The sequence below is a fragment of the Cervus canadensis genome, chromosome 3, assembly GCF_019320065.1.
Source record: "Cervus canadensis isolate Bull #8, Minnesota chromosome 3, ASM1932006v1, whole genome shotgun sequence".
In the NCBI taxonomy this organism is placed as follows: Eukaryota; Metazoa; Chordata; class Mammalia; order Artiodactyla; family Cervidae; genus Cervus; species Cervus canadensis.
In genome coordinates, this window is record NC_057388.1 from 9,634,879 (window position 1) to 9,656,890 (window position 22,012).

General features: G+C 37.4%; 1 protein-coding gene across 1 annotated transcript in view; it reads left to right on the plus strand.

The window, feature by feature from the left end:
• The window catches only part of VPS50 (VPS50 subunit of EARP/GARPII complex), a 120,604-nt gene that overhangs the window by 68,809 nt on the left and 29,783 nt on the right, over positions 1-22,012 (plus strand). The window contains exons 17-20 of the mRNA XM_043462594.1: positions 10,244-10,334; positions 12,217-12,393; positions 15,833-15,951; positions 19,094-19,200. Of these exons, the coding sequence (XP_043318529.1) occupies positions 10,244-10,334; positions 12,217-12,393; positions 15,833-15,951; positions 19,094-19,200 (494 nt within the window). The remainder of the gene's footprint in view (positions 1-10,243; positions 10,335-12,216; positions 12,394-15,832; positions 15,952-19,093; positions 19,201-22,012) is intronic.

A 22,012-nucleotide genomic window follows, 5' to 3' on the forward strand; every position in this document is an offset into this window, starting at 1 on the left:
GGCCATGTGGTGTTATCAGTGGCCTTGGGGTTCCTACCTTTACTGTGTTCATCAATAGCTTTACTGCCTGTGTGATTTTAACCAATCTTTTTAATTTTCTGAGCATCGGGTTCCTTCTCTTCAAAGTGTATAAGGCTTATGTTGGATACTCTGCCTTCTTTAAACTCTGTGCTTTTATCATTCACTTCTGGAGCCCAACTTCTATTGCTTTAAGTCTTTTATTAGGTTAAGTAAAAGATCTGTGTTTCACACACTTGTAATTCATTGATATTTTCCCTTTAACTTGGAGGTCAACATATTTGAGACAGTTTGTAGATCGGTTATTATCTTCTTCACCATGTTTGCACTTTAAAATCTCTTTAATTTTAATTTCGTTGCACCTGTTCTTTCGTTTGCCAAAAAAAATTCTTTGTATCCTGCTTACGTCTGGTTTCTTGAAGACGCAGGTGACACCCACAGTGCTTAAAGTAATGATCAAGATTGCTTTTCACTTAACTTTATGATTACAGTCAATTCTGTTATTCAGCATCTGGTTGCAGTCTGTACTTTACATACTTACTGCTTTTTGATCATAACTGCCATCTTTTGTGTATTAGTATAGTAAATTAGAAGAAAGGATATAAAATGCAGATCTTTCCATTTCTATAAAATGTTCTTGGGGAAAGAGATGCAGAGGAAGTTTTCCTTGGCTTTATTGAATCAATTTGGATAATACTCACCAACTTATGGTTTCCAGTAAAAAGCGAAATTTTTCCTTTTTGCTATTGTTTCTGACTATGTTGCAGTGAAACGAACATGACTTGGAAGTCAGGGCCCCTGTCTCTGCTGTCTACTAGTTGTGACCTTGGGACCCTTTACAAGTGGACTTATGCTTGCTTGAGCCACCTGTGGCTTTATCTTTAAAATGGGCCTGCCTTTTATTGCACACAGTTTGGGAGGATAGTGATAGACTACTAGTTTTTTCCTTTGAAAAAATTTTATTAAAATTTAACTCACACAAATGTTGGCATATCTTATTGTACAGCTCTATGAATTTTTAATATATGTACACTGCATAAGGGGCTTCCTAGGTGGCTCTGTTGGTAAAGAACCTGCCTTACAGTCCAGGAGACCCAAGAGTTGTGGATTCAATCCCTGGAGTGGGAAGATGTCCTGGAGGAGGGCATGGCAACCCACTCTAGTATTCTTGCCTGGAAAATCCCCATGGACAGAGGAGCCTGACGAGCTACAGTCCATGGGGTCGGAAAGAGTGGAACACGACTGACGTGACTTAGCACGCAGACACACACACTGCCTAAACGGCCCAGGTTAACATGTGTAGCTTTTCCAGTGTCCCCGAGGAATCTCTGTACTTCCCTCAGTCAGTAGCCTCTTCAGAGTTAACTGCTGTTCTTAACTTCTGTCACCATTGACTAGTCATGGCTGAACATGGTGTAAATGTTGTGGTTTTATAAATATTATTCTGAATTGTCTTGCTTTTGTTGTTTCTCATACACATAGACGTTGAGTTTGATTTAGTGTATTGACCTAGGATTCCTATGGTCTGGGGGTTAAATTAGCATTTTACTAAATTTAATTGGAAATTCTTTTGAATTGCCCATGTATACAATATGTCATGTGTGAATAGTGATGGTTTTATATATTACTTTCTAACATTTGTATTGGTTAGGACTTCTGGTACAATTTTGAATAAAAGTGCCAACAAGGGACATTCTTTCATTCAGTACTTTACCGGTAAATATGATATTTGTGGTAGGTTTTTGTAGATACTCTATATCAGATGAAAGAAATTCCTAAGAGATAGTCAACTCTAAGTCAAAAGGTATTAGTAAAAGTAAAGGTGAATTCATTCATCATAATGATGAATAGATTTTCATTAGGAAGGTGTAACTGTCCTAAATTTGTAAGCTCTTACTAAAATAAAAACAAAATATATAAAGCAAATTTATTCAGATTAGGAGAAGAAATAGACAATTTATAACCGTAACTGAGAATTTTTGGGTGCCCTTTTAGTAACTGGTAATATAAACAGACAAATTAGTCAGGATATATGTTTGACCAAATATTAGTAAAATTTACCTAATTTATGTAGATATATTGATATATATATATGTTTATATATATATTATATATACATTATAATACTTGATAGCTGAAGAATTCATATTTTTTTTTCAGAGCAGAAGGACAGTTAATCAAAGTCAATCAATTGGTGGGCCGTAAAGCAAGTCTTTGAAAAAGAAGAAGTCAAAAGATTGAATTCAGAGCATATTCTGACCATAGTGGAATTAAACTAGAAATAAGAGAGAACTAGAAAATCTGCCAGTTTGGGGATATTAAGCAACCTATTTTCCATGATAGAGAAGGAACCATATTGGGAATTAGAAAATATTAAAAAATGAATGTTAATAAACATATAATATAAAATTGTGAGGTATAACTGAAGCAGAGGGGGGGATTTTTTGGTCTAAATGCATTTTTTGGTAAAGAAGAAAGTTTGAAAATCAGTGCCCTAAACTTACATTTCAAAAAGTTTAGGAAATGACAGCAAATTAAACCTAAAGAAATAGTGGGAAGATAAATTATAAGAGTAGAAGTCAATATAAGTAAAAGAGGAGAGTGAAAAAGTTGGCTTAAAGCTCAACATTCAGAAAACTAAGATCCAGTTGAGCAATTTCAAATCCTGAAAAATGATGCTGTGAAAGTGCTGCACTCAATATGTCAGCAAGTTTGGAAAACTCAGCAGTGGCCACAGGACTGGAAAAGGTCAGTTTTCATTCCAGTTCCAAAGAAAGGCAATGCCAAAGAATGCTCAAACTACCGCACAATTGCACTCATCTCACCCGCTAGTAAAGTAATGCTCAAAATTCTCCAAGCCAGGCTTCAGCAATATGTGAACTATGAATTTCCAGATGTTCAAGCTGGTTTTAGAAAAGTCAGAGGAACCAGAGATCAAATTGCCAACATCCGCTGGATCATCAAAAAAGCAAGAGAGTTCCAGAAAACATCTATTTCTGCTTTATTGACTATGCCAAAGCCTTCAACTGTGTAGATCACAATAAACTGTGGAAAATTCTTCAAGAGATGGGAATACCGGACCACCTGACCTGCCTCTTGAGATACCTGTATGCAGGTCAGGAAGCAACAGTTAGAACTGGACATTGAACAACAGACTGGTTCCAAATAGGAAAAGGAATATGTCAAGGACATTGTTACCCTGCTTATTTAACTTATATGCAGAGTACATCATGAGAAACGCTGGGCTGGAAGAAGCACAAGCTGGAATCAAGATTGCTGGGAGAAATATCAATAACCTCAGATATGCAGATGATACTACCCTTATGGCAGAAAGTGAAGATAAACTAAAAAGCCTCTTGATGAAAGTGAAAGAGGAGAGTGAAAAAGTTGGTTTAAAGCTCAACATTCAGAAAACTAAGATCATGACATCCGGTCCCATCACCTCATGGGAAATAGATGGTGAGACAGTGGAAACAGTGGCTGACTTATTTTTCTCGGCTCCAAAATCACTGCAGATGGTGATTGCAGCCATGAAATTAAAAGATGCTTACTCCTTGGAAGGAAATTTATGACCAACCTAGATAGCATATTAAAAAGCAGAGACATTACTTTGCCAACAAAGGTACATCTAGTCAAGGCTGTGGTTTTTCCAGTGGTCATGTATGGATGTGAGAGTTGGACTATGAAGAAAGCTGAGCACCAAAGAATTGATGCTTTTGAACTATGGTGTTGGAGAAAACTCTTGAGTCCCTTGGACTGCAAGGAGATCCAACCAGTCCATCCCTAAAGGAGATCAGTCCTGGGTGTTCATTGGAAGGACTGAGGCTGAAGCTCAAACTCCAATACTTTGGCCACCTCATGCGAAGAGTTGACTCATTAGAAAAGACCCTGATGCTGGGAGGGATTGGGGGGCAGGAGGAGAAGGGGACGACAGAGGATGAGATGGCTGGATGGCATCACTGACTTGATGGACGTGGGTTTGAGTAATCTCCGGGAGTTTGTGATGGACAGGGAGGCCTGGCGTGCTGCGATTCATGGGGTCGCAAAGAGTCAGACATGACTGAGCAACTGAACTGAACTGAACTGAAGATCATGGCATCCGGTCCCATCACTTCATGGCCAGTAGATGGGGAAACAGTGGAAATAGTGGCTGGTTTTATTTTTGGGGGCTCCAAAATCACTGCAGATGGTGATTGTAGCCACGAAATTAAAAGACGCTTACTGCTTGGAAGGAAAGTTATGACCAACCTAGACAGCATATTAAAAAGCAGAGACATTACTTTGCCAACAAAGGTCCGTCTAGTCAAGGCTATGGTTTTTCCAGTGGTCATGTATGGATGTGACAGTTGGACTATAAAGAAAGCTGAGCGCTGAAGAATTGATGCTTTTGAGCTGTGGTGTTGGAGAGGACTCTTGAGAGTCCCTTGGACTGCAAAGAGATCCAACAGTCCATCCTAAAGGAGATCAGTCCTGGGTGTTCATTGGAAGGACTGATGTTGAAGCTGAAACTCCAATACTTTGGCCACCTGATATGAAGAGCTGACTCTGAAAAGTCCCTGATGCTGGGAAAGATTGAAGGCAGGAGGAGAAGGGGACGACAGAGGATGAGATGGTTGGATGGCATCACTGACTCAGTGGACTTGAGTTTGAGCAAGTTTCAGGAGTTGGTGATGGACAGGGAGACCTGGCGTGCTGCAGTCCATGGGGTCGCAAAGAGTCAGACACGACTGAGCAACTGAACTGAGAAGTCAATGAGAGAGAAAGTAAATGTATAATAGAAAGAAATCTACAGTACTACTTAGCAAAACTGGGCAAGAAAAAGAAAGAAACTATGTCATCAGTTAAAGGGATTCTATAGATCTTAAGGTGCTTCCCTGGTGTCTCAGTGGTAAAGAAACAACCTGCAATGTAGAAGTCACTGGAGGCACGCATTTGATTCCTGGGTCAAGAAGATCCCCTGGAGGAGGGAATGGCAACCCACTCCAGTATTCTTGCCTGGAGAATCCCATGGACTGAGGAGCGTTGTGGGGCTATAATCGATGGGGTCGGAAAGAGTAGGACACGACTGAAGTGACTGAACACGCTCCTACATAGATCTTAAGACATTAGAAATAAAATGATATAGACTTTATGCTAATAAAGTTGACAATTTAGATAGAAATGAATGAATGAATTCCTTGTGAAATCAAACATAATAAGCTGATATAATATAGATAATCTGAGTAGTCCTGTATCTTTAGAGAAATTGAATCTTTGCTTCAGAGCATCTTCACAAAGAAATCTCCAGGCCTGTGGCTGTCATTGATCAATGGTCATTGATCAATTCTTCTAAACCTTTAAGGGGGAAGTAATATCAACACAAACTCCTTCAGAGAAAAGAAAAGAACTTCCCTGGTAGTCCAGGTGTTAAGGATCTGTCTTCCAATGCAGAGAATAGAAAAGGAGGGAATGCTTTATAACTTATTTTATGAGGCCATCATAGCACTAATGCCAAAACATTACAAACAAGAAAAATTACAGGTTAGTACCTCAAAGAACTTAAGAGCAAAAGTCCTGAACAAAAGATTGGCAGGTTATATCCAGTATATCTTAAAAAAAACCATACTTCAAGAATAGGCAGAGTTGAGTACAGGAAAACAAGGTTGGCTAGACTTTTTAAAAATTAATAAATTTAATTTACTAATTCACAGCTATAGGAAAAATACCATATTGATCATTTTAATAAATGAAGAAAGAATTTTGATAAGATTTCCTTTGTAGTTCATAATTTTAAGAAATCATGTCTGTAATTTTTACTTTCAATGTAGTTTTGCTTCCAGTCTAATTTTAACTTCAACCTTGTAGTTAAAGTATTCTTATAAATAGCATATAGGGTTTTGTTTTCTAATTTTAAAATTCAGTTTGACAATATTTGTGTTTCGATTGGACCTTTATTTCATTTTCATGTAATGTATTTATTGTCATAGTTGGGTTTAAGCCCATCATATTGCTATTTGATTTCTAAAAGTGTAGATAACTGTTTTTTCATTCATTTTTTCTCTCTCTCTGCTTTCTTTTGGATTGATCTGTGTCTTTTCAATTTTCAGATCACTTTTTTGTCAGCCTTAAAATGTATATTCTGGTAGTGGCTACCATCAACATTCCAATATGCATCTTGCTCTGTTACAGTTGACCTTAGGTTAATATGCTTCCAAAATAATGCAGGAGCCAACTTTGTAACTCATTTACCTTCTCTTACCCTTTTAGTGTTGTCGTATATTTTACTTTCTGTATTATTTTCCATACTTTTTATATGTAGGTGTAACTAAACTTCAGTCTGGGAGTTGGTATCTTTCATCACCGTAATAGTTTTATATTATTGTGTAATAGAACACCATGAGTTTTAGCAGCTTAAAACAACTCCCTTTTGTTTTCTCACAGTTCTGTGAAAGTCTGGAAGTCTTATCTAGGTTCCCAGCTTAGGTTCTCATAGGGCCTAAATCAAGGTGTTGTCTGATCTTTCATCTGAAGACTTTGAGGACGAATCTGCATCTGAGCACATTCAAGACACTGGCCCAGTTCAGTTCCTTGTGGTTTTAGGACTGAGGTTTCTGTTTTCATGCTACCTGTCAGCTAAAAAGCCTTCTCAGCTTCTCAGGTCTCTGGTGCTTGCACTTGACCCCTTTGGTTTCAAAAGCCAGCAATTCTCTCTGACTTCCCCATCTTTTATTAGGAGAAGAAAAAAGGTCTACTTTAAAAGGACTTGTTCACTTAGGTTTGTTCCACCTGGATAATCTCTGTTTTGATTAACTCAAGGCAGTTCAAGTAATCTTAATTATATCAGTAAAATCCCTTTTTTCCATATTTGGTAATGTAATCACAGGGTGGTCTTCATCATACTTAGTCCTGGGCATTAGTGTAGACAATCTTGAGGGATTTTAGAGTGCATTTTAGAGTCTTGCCTATCTCAATAATTGTTGTGTAGTAATAGCTTTATCGAGATATAAGTCACATACCGAAAATGCCAAAAATTCACTCCTATAAAGTATATATTAATAATTCAGCAACAGCATCGCAACTATCTAATTTCAGAATATTTTTATCACTTCAAAAAATAACCCTTTACCAGTTAATTGGCACTTTTCTCCTCCTGTGGCATCTGACAATCACTTACTTATTTTTTGTCTCTGTATGTTTGCCTGTATATGAACATTTCATATAAATGAAATCATTTATATATATATATGTGTATATATATATATAGTGGGCTTTAACTTAGAATATTTCTAATAGTTCATCCATGTTGGAGCATATAACAGAACTTCTTTCTTTGTCATTGGTAAATAATATTCCTTTGTATAGATAGACCATAATTTGATTATCCTTTCCTCAGTTAATGGACATTTGGGTTGTTTTCAGTTTTTCAGTTCAGTTCAGTCGCTCAGTCATGTCTGACTCTTTGCGACCCCGTGAACCGCAGCACACCAGGTCTCCCTGTCCATCACCAACTGCTGGAGTCCACCCAAACCCATGTCCATCAAGTCAGTGATGCCATCTCATCCTCTGTCATCCTCTTCTCCTCCTGCCCTCAATCTTTCCCAGCATCAGGGTCTTTTTCAATGAGTCAGCTATTCGCATGAAGTGGCCAAAATATTGGAGTTTTAGGCTTCAACATCAGTCCTTCCAATGAACACCCAGGACTGGTCTCCTTCAGGATGGACTGGTGGGATCTCCTTGCAGTCCAAGGGACTCTCAAGAGTCTTCTCCAACATCACAGTTCAAAAGCATCAATTCTTTGGTGTTCAGCTTTCTTCACAGTCCAACTCTCACGTCCATACATGATTACTGGAAAAACCATAGCCTTGACTAGACGAACCTTTGTTGGCAAAGTAATGTCTCTGCTTTTTAATATGCTGTCTAGGTTGGTCATAACTTTCCTTCCAAGGAGTAAGCGTCTTTTAATTTCATGGCTGCAGTCACCATCTGCACTGATTTCAGAGCCCAGAAAAATAAAGTCAGCTACTGTTTCCACTGTTTCCAGTGGAAATCTGGATTTCAACCTTGTGATTTCAGACTTCTGGCCTCCAGAACTGTGAGATTGTAAAGTTCTGTTATCTTAAGTCACCTGTGTGTGCGTCTAAGTCACTTTAGTCATGTCAGACTCTTTGTGACCCTATGGTCTGTAGCCCACCAGGCTCCTCTGTCTTGGGATTGAACCCAAGTCTCCTGCATTGGCAGGCGCATTCTTTACCACTAGCATCACCTGTGAAGCCTTAAGTCACCGGTTTTTTTGTTTGTTTGTTTGTTTTATAGTAGCCACAGAAAACCAATACAGAGTGAAGTTTCTGGGTCATATGGTAACTCTACATTTAACATTTTGAGAAACTACCAAACTTTTCCAAAGTGGTTGTACCATTTCGCATTTCCACCAGCACTATATAAGGGTTCTAACTTCTCCAAACCCTTGCTAGCTCTTGTTGTCTCTTTGGTTTAGCTATCCTGGTGGTTGTGAAGCGTACCTCCTTATGGTTTGGATTTATGTTTGCCTGATGAATGACACTTTTTACATGTTTACTGGTCGTTCATATATCTATCTTCTTTACAAAAAAATGTCTGTTCAAAGCTTTTGCCTATTTTAAAATTGATTTATTTATCTTTTCCTTGTAGAATTGTAAGAGTTCTGAACTTCATAGTTTCAGTTCTTACATTCGATCTGTGATTCATTTTAGTTAATTTTTGTAAATGGTGATAGATATGGGCACAACCACTTTTGCCAAATTCTCAGCCATGACCTACCACTTCAGACGTTTCTTTTGCTCTTCTCTCTATCCTCTCCATCCAGTTGCATGCATACTAGATGTTTTGACAGTCTCACCTATCTCTTATGATCTTTTCTGGTTTTTCCCTTTTTTTTTTTTTTTTTGCATTTGTGCTTCAGGTTTGCTATTTCCTATCAAACTGTCTTCAAGTTCATTAATTCTGTCATCTGGTGTTTTACTTACCCAGTTTTAATTTGAAGTATTATAGTTTTTCAATTATAGAATGTTTGATTCTTTTTTGTTTTTATTATTGCAGTTCTTAAAAAATTTTTCTTTTTATCCATTTTTGTGCATCTTTTTTCTCTATTTTGTTTAACTTGTTTAGAGTAGTTATTTTAAAGCCCTTGCCTGTTAGAAACACTAATATTTGGAGCAATTTCTGCTTTTCAAAGACTTTACCATTTATTCTATCTTTAATTTAGAGCCTGTGAGTTTTGTTTTTTTTTAATCTAGATTTTGTTTTTAGCATGATTTTAGTAACAGGAGTGAGGCTTGTTGTAGGAAGAGGACAGACACTGGCCCTTTTATTCCTGGGTTAACAATAAGGAAGTATTTGTTTCTCTGGAATTGCTTGCATAATATACTGATTACCAAAGAGACAGGGCTTCCCAGGTGGTGCTTGTGGTAAAGGATTTGCCTGCCAGTGCAGGAGACACAAGAGATGGGAGTTCGATCCCTGGGTCAGGAAAATCCCCTGGAGAAGGAAATGGCAACCCACTCCAGTATTCCTGCCTGGAAAATTCCACGGACAGAAGAGCCTAGCGGGCTACAGTTCATGAGTCACAGAGTTGGACACTGCTGAACATACATACACACACATGCACACACTCAGAAAACAGTAAGAGCAATAGCATTAAAGAAAGAAGAGATCAGCATGATATGTGACTACTTGTTAATTTAAGTGCCATACTTGCTAATTTATCCCGTAAATGTTGTGTAGAGATAGATAGGCACTGAGCTAAAATATATTTAGAGTGATAATCACCTTGATATTGTGGTTTAGTAAAAGTGATTAAGATCTATGCTCTTTAACATAAAACATTTGTCAGTATTTATGGTTTCCTAAACCCTGTAAATTATTTCTTGTTTTTTCTTTTGGCAATGATATGTCATTAGCTAAAGGATATCTTACGTACATGAATTGGTGAGTCGCTTAGTTTAGTCACTTAATATAAATGTCATTTTCCATGCATTTATTATTTTTGCAATATAGTAAAAATATTCTGAGTTTGGTAAATACTTGAGGTTTTTTTCTCTTACAAATAAGTACATAAAAGCAAATGTTTGTGTTTACTATATTGGTCTGAATGGATTTTCAGAATTGATTATGATCACAATGATAGCTGTAATAGTTTTTGTTATATTAATTCTTGCATGCAGTGTGCTTTTCTCCTTACTTTTTGGATTATTCGTTATTTGTTTTTAAGAACAAGGCTTGATGAACTGAGAATGTTTCTAGAGAATGAGACCTGGGAACTTTGTCCTGTGAAGTCAAATTTCAGCATCTTGCAACTTCATGTAAGTTTAAGAACAGATATATCAGTTTTTTATTTAGTAATCTTTAAAAGCAAACCAGATACATGAAAGCATTTATAAAATAATTAAATTAAGAAAGAGTGACTTTCCTTTCTTCCTTAAAAGTGATTAATAATAAGCCTTTTTTTTTTTACAAGAGTGACACTTTTATAGATGTCATAGTCTGTCACATTTTACAAATTTCAGTTTATACAGGTTAGAGAAACTCTTTTGCCTGCAAAGAGTCACAATTAAAGTAATTTGTTTTCTTTAGATTTCAGAAGAGGGTCCCTGCTTTGTTTAAATCTTACAGAAAAATAATCAGTTATGTTTTGATGGTCTTTAGTGAAAATGCTCATGTTTGAAGAATATTTGTCATTCCTTAAAGAGTCCAGTAGGTTCTTAATTTCTGCTGCAACTCATAAATTTGTCTGCAATGAGAAAATGCCTCAGGGATAAAAGAGGCATTTACTAAAAAATACCACTAATTTTTATTAGTTGATTCCTTGAATCCTGTAATGTAATCTGTGAAAATATCTTTAATTGATTTGTTTTTTCTCTTGGTTGAAACATAGTGTAGATAAATATTTCTTGTGTGTTAGACAATGTCCTACAAATATCCAGTGTCAGAATATAGTATATAAATTTAGATTCTTTTTTAAAAGGTCTACTGTGGTTAGTTTTTGCCTCTGGAAGAAATATCTTTCTAGAAAGAATTTTCTTATTCTGGATAAATGTAAAGAATACATGATTAAAAGGATTTTTTTAATGTAATAGTGTTTACACTCATATTGTATAATAGCTTACTTCTTATCCAGGTTTATCATATTGCTTTCCTAAAGTGGCAATATGAAATGCAATGAAACATGTTGATTAATAAATGCTTTAAAGATAGAAAAATTAATATTAATTTTAACGTTATTTTAGAGTTATTAAATTAAGATGTTTCCTTATATTACTTCAAATTCCAGCATTGATTTTAGAATCTCTATGTAAATAATTTTATTTGAATTTGTATTTAGCCATCAATTTTGTGTGTGGTACAGGCATACATAAATTTGATATAATTATAAAACAGGGCTTCCCTCATAGCTCAGTCAGTAAAGAATCTGCCAGCACTGCAGGAAACCCAGGTTCAATTCCTGGGTTGGGAAGATCCCCTGGAGAAGGAAATGGCAACCCACTCCAGTATTCTTGCCTGGAGAATCCCATTGGCAGAGGAGCCTGGCAGGCTACAGTCCATGGTATCTCAAGAGTCAGACCTGACTTAGCGACTAAACCACCACCACCACCACCATAACAGAGAAAAATATATGTGCTTGGTTTTCATTGTTTTCACACAGAGTATCTTAAATGGTGTAAGCTATTTGACCTGACAATAATTAGCTTTTATAAATGACTCTGTTGATTAAAACTACCCTACTGGGACTTTTGCTATTGTGTAAAAATTTTTAGAATTATCATTCAAATTGAAGTTATTAAAAAAAATTTCTGTGCCATTCCATAAAGTAAGCCAAAAGTAGCTTGATGCAGACAGCTCTGTTTTAAGTGATGTCGGTTACTGAATTGTCTTTAGGAAAACATTTGAACATGTGTGTCCAAGCTTGTGCTCTCAGAAAGCTTATGAGATTTAAAAGTGAATAACGTAAAGAATCAGGATGGTTTTCTTCACTAACTCTGCATTTGCTCTGATGGAATATGTTTATGTTGATGTTGTTCAGTCACTAAGTTGTGCCCAATACTTTGTGACCCCCATGAACTACAGCACGCCAGGCTTCCCTGTCCTTCACCATCTCCTGGAGTTTGCTCAAACTCATGTTTATGTACTTGAATTTTATTGCTGTTGCAAAAAGGAATCTGGCTCGTTTCTTTTTTTAATGTCTAGGAATTTAAGTTCATGGAACAGTCTCGTTCCCCATCCGTTTCCCCCAGTAAGCAGTCATCTGCAACTTCCTCAAAAACAGTAACCTTGTTTGAGCAGTACTGCAGTGGTGGGAACCCATTTGAAATTCAGGCCGACCACAAAGATGAAGAAACGGAAGATGTCCTGGCTTCTAATGGGGTATGTGGTGTTTTTAAAACATACCGTGGCATGTAAGTGGGGTTTTCTTATCGAGAGGGTGGTACCCAGTGAGCAAGGTAATTGGCTAGATTTGTTCTTACGTTTACTACCCTCCTCTCCTACCTGTGGGGCTTCCCAGGTGATGCGGTGATAAAGAGTCCACCTGCCAGTGCAGGAAACACGGGAGACACAGGTTCGATCCCTGGGTCGGCAAGATTCCCTAAGAGCAGGAAATGGTAGCCCACTCCAGTATTCTTGTCTGGGAAATCCATGGACAGCGGAGCCTGGAGGGCTACAGTCCATGCGGTTGCAAAGAGTCAGACAAGACTAAGCACACGCGCATGCATTCATATATTTACCACCCACTTTCCTACCTTTATACTTAGGCACCTGTGTTACTGTTTGTGCTGGAAGTGAATGGCTTTCCAGTACATTTTGTTGACATTGTCCTTTTGAATGATGAGCTCTGTCTTTATGTTTGCTTTATATTGTTATCAGATTGCTTTATATTCTTATCAGATTATTGATGGAATAGGGGTATAGTTTCTTCACTGCACAGTTACATGATTTGTTGGATGGGTGGATGTATGCAAGAATAGATCATCTTCACTTTTCTCTCAACTCTACTCTTAGGCAGCTAAGTGAGTCATTTTGTTCCATATCCCCTTTACTGAGAAAGGGTAATGTCCTGTTTGGTTACTGGCTAGGAATGTTTAGAGCATTTAAGAGTATGATGTTTTTGTTTTGTAAATTTATTTATTTTTAATTGGTATATAATTTTATTATAATGTTATGTTGGTTTCTGCCATACATCAATGCGAATCAGTCATGACTATATATATATATATCACCCCGCTTTGTGAATTTCCATCCCACCCTTCTAGGTCATCACAGAGTGCCCCGCTGGGCTCCTTGTGTTATATAGGAGTAGTGTTTTAACAACACTGAGCAGTTCAAAAAACAGCATAAACCAGGAGTAGTGTGAGTTGGTGGCAAGATTTGCAGGCAGCTGAATGATTATGACTTTCATTGATTAACTGTGGGGCTCTTGGCAAGTTATTGTAACTCTGTGACCCTCAGTTTTCCCATATTTACATGTGGGAATGCTTGCTTCACCATTACCTATAGGGTGTATTCACAGTTTTAATTTGGATGTGTCCTTCTGCTCTTCAGAATTTCCAGAGGGACTGGTACGATTTTTATTTTGGATTTGATGAAGATGCAGTGAAAACTGTGCAGATTTGACAAAAAGCTGTTGAATTTGTTTCCATGTTTTTGGATTTTGTTATTAAGTGAAACTATCCTTTAAAAAATATTGTCATGAAAATTTACCAATATCATGTTTCATTGTGAAGTAGAAATTATTTCATAGTAAACCTTATTTAAAATGATAATTTAGTGATTCTTTGTGATATTTTGTCTCTGTTAATGTAGACTAAACAGAAAGGATTAAGCCATTTCAATATTTTTGAAATAATGTATCCCTCTGTACTAGTGATTTGTTCATTTTAATCTCCCATTGCCTTTGATTCTTTCTTTGTGGCAGTTGTATTCTATATAAGGTAACCACGAACACTAAATCTGCAAATAGAAAACTGTTACTTTTAGGCAACATATGGGATTAAGTATCTGCAAGCTTCTGGTCACAACATTTGCACCAACTGGTCAGTATACAACCTTTGTTTTATGTGTGTTTTAATATACAGGGTCGACTTATTAACATTGAGCTCACAGCTGACAGCACCATAGCCCATGCCTGAGTGAAGCTTACCTAACATACTTACTTTTGCCATACGGCGCCTTACAGTCTTCTTGCACTTGGAAACTCTACACGGCACTAGTCCTGTGCTTGGGGCACATTCTGAACAGTGAAATCACCAGCAAAATGCACAGAGATTTTAAGAATGTGGCAGTAAATCAACTGTGAAAAGGGTGTTTGTTTACGGTGGGAGGGCCAAAATAAGAAGGTGGAGGGTTGGTTGCCTGGTTGCCTTGTTACCTTGTTGGGAGTATGCAGGGCAGGTGACTCAGAAGGGTTTCCCACTCCACGCAGAGCACACACCCATGCATGACCATGGAAGTGTTGTGAAGTGTTGGTGTTGGGTTTACAAATTTTATCAGGTAGGGAAATGTGCAAACACAGAATCCTTGAAAATGATCTGTGGTGCTGGGGAACTGACCCTAGTTTATAGAGAAGACCTTTCTGAGTGTCAGCAGAATCACGTTGTGTACAAGTAGAGGAGAATGTCTCTAATGTTCGTTTGTATCTATTAACATGTGAGCTAATCTTCCCGGGTACAGTATAGGTCCTTGAGAGTCAGAGTCCACATCTTAGAAAGAACCTGTCATAATGCTTTGTTGTTGTTGTTTAGTCGCTAAGTCATGTCTTACTCTCTCGGGACCCCAGGGACTGGAGCCTGCTAGGCTCCTCCCTCCATGGGATTCTCCAGGCAAGAGTACTGGAGTGGGTTGCCATTTTCTTCTCCAGGGGATCTTCCTGACCCAGGGATCAAGCCCTCATCTCCAGCTTGGCAGGCAGACTCTACCACTGAGCCATCTGGGAAGCCTGTCATAATGCTTTAGACTCGAAAAGTAGTCGTTGAATGAGAGGACTAATTCCTTCCCGTGTTGCCATCATACTGGTCTCCTCAGCTGGCATATGGGGATGAAACTCCTTTGTAGATTGTTCTGAAGAGTCGGTGGGACAGTTTATGAGAGCACTTAGCCCAGTACCTGGTTAAAACTCCATCAGTGTTAGCCGTTGTTCAGCCACATTAATTTATAATGCCCATCGACGGTGATGTGGTGACACCACCATGCTTCCTTTCTTGGGCGTGGACTCCGCTTCCTCTCCCACGCTGGCACGGGGCCACGATGCCAAGAAGATGAGGCACTCTGCCTCTCAAGAGCAAATCTACCATTTTTGTCCTTGATCAGTAGTCCCTGGGCGCTTAGCCTAAGTTTCTAAGCTGCCCTTGGAATTAAATAATGAATTAGAATATTAGCATGTGTGTTGTATGTGTTTATTAAGCTGAATTAATACTTCTAGACTGTCAGAATTTTATCCTTCAGCTTTTTATAATAAAGTAGCAAAATGGAAATATGTTTGATGAAACTACTTGAAGAAAGAGTTTTTTTAAATCAAATCAAACATACACTGTTTTCCTCTTCTAGGGTGTGTTGTTTTTTATTTGTTTATGTGAAAACTTTCTTTTTCTTTTGGTCATTTATAAGCTTTTGAAAGTATAATGTTTGTATTTTTCTTTTTTCTTTTGCTGGTTAGGGTAGCATGATGATAAAGAAAAGGGAAGGTTAACAAGCTTTTGATGGCAAAATTAAAGCTTCTTATAAGATTGGTTATTATTGTGTTGAAAGACTCCAAGAAAGGTTGGTTCTATGTTCACACTGTTGAATATACTGTTTTTGTTTTTGTTTTCAGTATGAATCTGATGAACAAGAAAAAAGTGCTTATCAGGAATATGACAGTGACAGTGATGTTCCTGAGGAACTAAAACGAGATTTTGTTGATGAGCAGACAGGAGATGCTCCTGTGAAAAGGTAATTATTCTTAGGTTGTATGGTATTTCACATTTTATGTTGCATGCTTAGCATATAGGATTTACTTGCAAGGTTAAGAAAAAACAGACCTCAAAAATTAAATTTTCTTTTGGTTATAATGTCACATGACAAGTTAATATATTTTTTAAACGATTCCTGAAAGGCTGAAAATGTAGTAGTTTTTTTTTTTTCTCATAATGGCATAACCTAAGAGTTCTTAATTCAGTAGCTTTTGCAGATAAACAGACTTGCAATTTATAGAATCAGTACCGCTTTCGAAGGCAGTTTATGCCTCACATAGATCTGTTTGTTTCACATTGATTTCCTTTTCCTCCAGGAGGGAAACAGTCATCTGTTTTGTATGTGGAGTTCCTGCCTCAGTCTAGTAAATACAGAAAAATCTTCCCAGTGTCATTGATATTTGCTATTTGAGCCTTTTGTTGATGTTCCTTTTTTTGTACTTGAGTTTTTGTTTTATGATTAACTGTCTTCTTCAATAACTATGATAACCATATAAGAATTTTTGTCACCTTCTTTAAATTGGGCCTGATTCTGATTTGTGAGTAATGTCATGACTATCAGACACTGAATGACCACAAATATACTTTATTTTTAATGACAGATTTACATACCCTTTACCCTCCAAGTACCTAGTTAATACTTGGTTGGTTTGACACCTTGATTGATGTAATCTCTCACCTCAAAAATAAGCAACTGATATAATTGGGAAAATTTTTTTTCCATTGGTTTGCACAAATGTGTGATATCTACATCTGTGATCCATTCTGAACTGAGTAGAACTATTTTGTTGGACTTCTTCATCAGATGTTCTAGGTTATGTTTTTGCTGAAAAGAAAACTCTTAAGTTGAACAAATAGCTGCCATTTACATGTGTATGTACTCACATTCTTGGTAGATTTTACAGCCCCTTAAACTTTTGCCCCTAAGAAATATACATGATGTAAACTACTAATTGGCAACCAGCCAACCAGTCGACAGTTACTGTCAATTCCAACTTCCCAATGTCTCTTGAATTTATCAAAATTTCTTGTATTTCACTGCCACCATCCTAGTTCAAGGAAAAGTCTCTGTGCAGATCATTGAATCAGTCCCCTTTCCTTGGCTTCCCATCTCTAGTCTTAACCTTTCTAATCCATTGTTGGACACAAATTTAGATTTTTCTTTCATATACAAATTTGACTGTGTCTTTTTCCTGGCAAAAATGCTTAATGACTCACCACTGCAATTAAGATAAAGTTCATGCTCTTTATGATCATGAGGTTCTGTTGTTTCCAGTGGTCTGGCCTGTACTTTTCCTTCTGCCCATGCATTCTCCAGGCTTCCACTGTGAACCCCTTAGGCCTCTCTGAGCACACTCTATTGTTTTCTCACCTCTGACCTTGTTACATGTTGTCCCCTTCCTTCTGCACTTACCGTATATCTGCTGCTTTTCCTTTGAATTTACTACTGTCACCCCAGACTTTACCATTATACTTTATACCTATTTCAGATTCTAAGTAAAATGTCGTTCATATTTGTAGGTCTGAAGTCAGGATGCTTTGTACAGTTGATGTGTTATTTCCCTAGAACATTTTTTTTTTTTTAAATGGTATAGCTTCTTTTTTGTTTATTATTCATTTATTTAATGACATATAGTTGATTTATAGTTTTGTGTTAGTTGTCATTGTACAGCAAAGTGATTCAGTTATGCATATATATGTGTGTATATATATACTTTTTAAAAATTCTTTTCCATTACTGTTTATCATGAGATATTGAATACAGTTCCCTGTGCTATACAATAAATCCTTGTTTTTTAATCTATTTTATATGTGATGGTGTGCATCTGTTAATCTTATATACCCAGATAATCTCCCCACCACTTCCCCTTTGATAACCATAAGTTTTTATTCCAATGTCTGCGAGTCTGTTTTTGTTTCATAAATAAGTTCATTTGTACTGTTTTTTAGATTCCACATATAAGTGATATCCTATAGTATTTGTCTTTCTTTGTCTGACTTACTTAACTTAGTGTAATAATCTGTACGTTCATCCATGTTGCTCTGAATAATATTATTTCATTTTTTTATAGCTGGACAGTATTCCATTGTATGGGTGTGTTTGTGTATGTGTGTGTCCATATGTGGGTGTGTGTGTCTACATATATATATTTATACATACACATACTTTATCTGTTCATCTGTAGATGGATACTTAGGTTGCTTCCACATCTTGGCTATTGTAAATAGTGCCACCGTGAGAACTGGGCTTCATCCTTTTCAAATTAGAGTTTTCATCTTTTCTGGATACATGCCTAGGAGTGGGATTGCTGGGGCATGTAGCTCTATTTCTAGTTTTTAAGGGACCTCCATGCTGCTCTCTATAGTGGCTGCACTAATTTACATCCCCACCAGCAGTGTAGGAGGGTTCCTTTCGCCTCACTCTCTCCCCAGCATTTATTATTTATAGACTTTTGATGATGGCCATTCCGTCTGGTTTGGGGTGATAACCTCACTGTAGTTTTGATTTGCCTTTCTCTAATAATTGGCACTGTTGAACATCGTTTCATGCACCTGTTGGCCACCTGTATGTCTTCCTTGGAGAAATGTCCGTTTAGGTCTTCTGCTCATTTTTTGATTGGGGTGTTGTTTTTTTGTTATTGATTTCTATGTGCTGTTTGTATATTTTGAAAGGTTAGCCCTTGTTAGTCCCATCATTTGCAAATATTTTCTCCCAATTCATGGGTTGTCTTTTGATTTTGTTTATGGTTTCCTTTACTATGCAAACGAATGTAAGTTTGATTAGGTCCCATCTGTTTATTTTTGCTTTTATTTCTATCGGCTTGGGAGACCTAAGAAAACATTGCTCTGATTCAGTGACACAGCTTCTTTTAGTGGTTGATAATGTGTGAGAACCAAAGAAATACGTTATAGTCCTTTATTTCTTGGTTTACTGATTTCTCTTCCCCTCTGGACTGTAAGCTCGGTAAGGACAGGAGGGTAATCTCTGCATCCCCGGCTGATACGTGGTAAGATTTTCAATAGCTAACTAGTGAAGGAAGGCTATATCCTAAGCTGAATTACTTATTGACTTACTACTTGACAACCCTAATTTGAAATCTGTTTTGTTTTCTCATATCAAGTGTTTCTCGAGAGACCCTAAAAAGCAGGAAGAAATCAGATTACAGTCTAAATAAAGTGAATGCACCCATCTTAACAAATACAACATTAAATGTAATAAGGCTTGTTGGTAAGTAGCTATTCCTTTTTTTTAAAATTATCATACCAGTTAAATTAGTCTACATTTGTTACCAAAGGGGTTTTCATTGTGCAGTCCAGCGCCCACCACAGTGAGGAATTTAAGAGTGTCTTACTGTCAGTGCTTTCTCATCTTAATTGTTCCAAATAGTATAATACTAATGTCAGTTTTTCTTTTTTAGTTAGCTACTTAATATTTGTATCTTCCTCTTTTTCTAAAATATTCCAATTAATAGAAATCTAGTGGAAAAATTCTCTGTGTGAGTTAGAGGTCCATATAGGAAGATGGTAGTACCAGTTTTGTATTTATACAGTATTTTGTATTTTATTGTTTCACTGATATTCACAATCTTGTCAGATAGGCAGAGTGAAAAGTGATTGTTCTGGCATTTTTCAGACACAAGAGTTCTACAAGCTAAATGTTCACACCATGGGAAGTGTTATTCATATTACAGATAAGACCTTTATTGATGATTTTGTAGACAGCAGATAACCTAGAAATGCCATGTGAAATATTTAAGTTTGAAGATGATATGGATTTTTAATATCAGTACTTCAGCATTTTATATGCTCTCTTAACCTTTGTATCTCCCAAATAAGTCTGTACGTTTGACAAATAAGTTATAGAGATGTGTTCTGATGTTAATTAAGTTACCTATACCAGTCAGGAATCTTAGTGATTTTCTATAAGAATCTCTGTCTTCTATTTATGGAGATGATAATTTCCTGTTGCCTAGTTTAATTACTCTTAGCTCTAATAAAAAAAAGTCTGTGTTCCTAAAGATAATTTCTAAATTTCATTAATGAATGGGATAAAGAAGGAAAAATGTTTTTTTTGTTTTTTTTTTTAAATCTCACTTTCTTTAGGAAAAATAGTGTGGAAAAGTAATAATGAATTGAGCAGAAAAGAAAAAATTTATATTTAAAAAGTTTATATTTTTATGACACAAAAAAATGGAAGATTCTAAAAAGCTATTATATGGCTGATTATTGCCAGGGAATTAGCTTTTCTTCTTTATCCAAGAGAGCTAACTGAACCTACAATCGTGAGTTACTCTCTAGAATTTATAGTCAGAAGAATTCTGAGGAGACAATCTTGTATAATTTCCCATAAAATGAGGATTTCTTTCCCTACTGCATCTAATATATGTTGGACATCTAGTTTCTGTTTCATGTCTTGCAGTTGCTAAAACCATTACTACTTTGCAAGACTCCTCATTCTGCTCTTACTGATATAATTGGTAGAAATCTCTTCCTCATAGTAAACCAAAATAACTGTCTAATTCTACCTCTTGGTCTTAGATATGCCCTTAAAAGCAAAAAGAGTAAGTCTATATTTTTTTTCTCTTTTTTTCCCATGTGGTCACTTTTCCGATAGGTGGTGGTAGCTATACTGTGCTTCCTTTCCTTTTGCTTCCCCTCCCCCAGTCCCTTCTTCAGGGTCAGTGTGCTTAGGTCCCTTATATGGTCCTCACTGATGGATATTCCAAGGTCCTTGTCATCCTTACCAGTCCTCTGTACTCACTGTAGATTACAGCGTCTGGGCACACTGCTTGAGATGTAGTTGAATGCAGTCAGTTTTTGCTCGGTTATGTGGAAGTGACAGAACACCCTAACTCATCAGTGGCCTCATCATGATTTACCATGATGCATATTGACTCCTGAGCATCTTAGCTCTGCCCCCTGTGTGTCTTCATTCTGCGATGCAGGCTGAAAAAGTGGCACCAGTCTGGGATGTGGGGAGGACAGGAGCTGAACCATGTTAGGACTCTTAAAACTGCCACTCTGATGTGCCGCCCTGACTCCTGTGACCTGTCACTGGTCATAGCAAGTCGGGCTTGACCCATGGCAGAGACGTGAACTTCTGTCACAGGAAGGAACTGCCAGTCCAGGGCAGTGGGCAAGGATGCGTAATCCTCTTCCAGGGAGTGGAGGTGGGAAAGAGCAGATAATTGGGGAAAATAGTACAATCAACCACATTAAATGGTAACTTAACCACATTTAAGGTAGGTTAACTCCTTTACCTAGTTCAAAAAGGACTAGAGGTCATCATTGTTGCCTTTTACCCTAAAAGACATATATTCACTCAAAGCAGATAGGAAGCCACAACAAAATTGAGGAGGGGAAAATCATGTTTTATTCAATTGTGTGCGTGCTGAGTCGCTTCAGTCATGTCTGATTCTGCGACCCTATGGACCCCACCAGGCTCCTCTGTCCATGGGAGTCTCCAGGCAAGAATACTGGAGTGGGTCACCAGGCCTTCCTCCAGGGGATCTTCCCAACCCAGGTATTGAACTCGAGTCTCTTACATCTCCTGCATTGGCAGGCAGGTTCTTTACCACTAGCACCACCTGGGATGCAGGCAAATCAGAAGGAACAATGCATTCTGTTTTCCTCATTATCTAAGAAAGGGATATGATAATGATAGAAGTGTGCTGCTGGAACTAAATTCAGAAGACAGGAACAACAAATTCTTCCATAAGGATCACTGACCAGCACAGTGGACATTGTTTTCTAACAGTGGCTTTATAAAAACAGAAAAACTTCATTCTGTGGCTCTTTAGAATAGCAAGTGTGTAAAACCTGAGCAGTCCTGAATAGAACCTTACTCAGGGAACCTGACCACCGTAATTTAAGTCGTCTTCCCCCTGGATCTTTTACTAGAGTTGTCACTGGGGCACAGTGCCTAGTGTGATCATCTAACTCGTGTCTTTCATTTCGGGCTGGGACTAGGTGCTGCCACTCTTCCTCAGTAGACTTCCATGCCTGCCACTGTCTCTCTGCCTGGGTGTCTTTATCTTCAT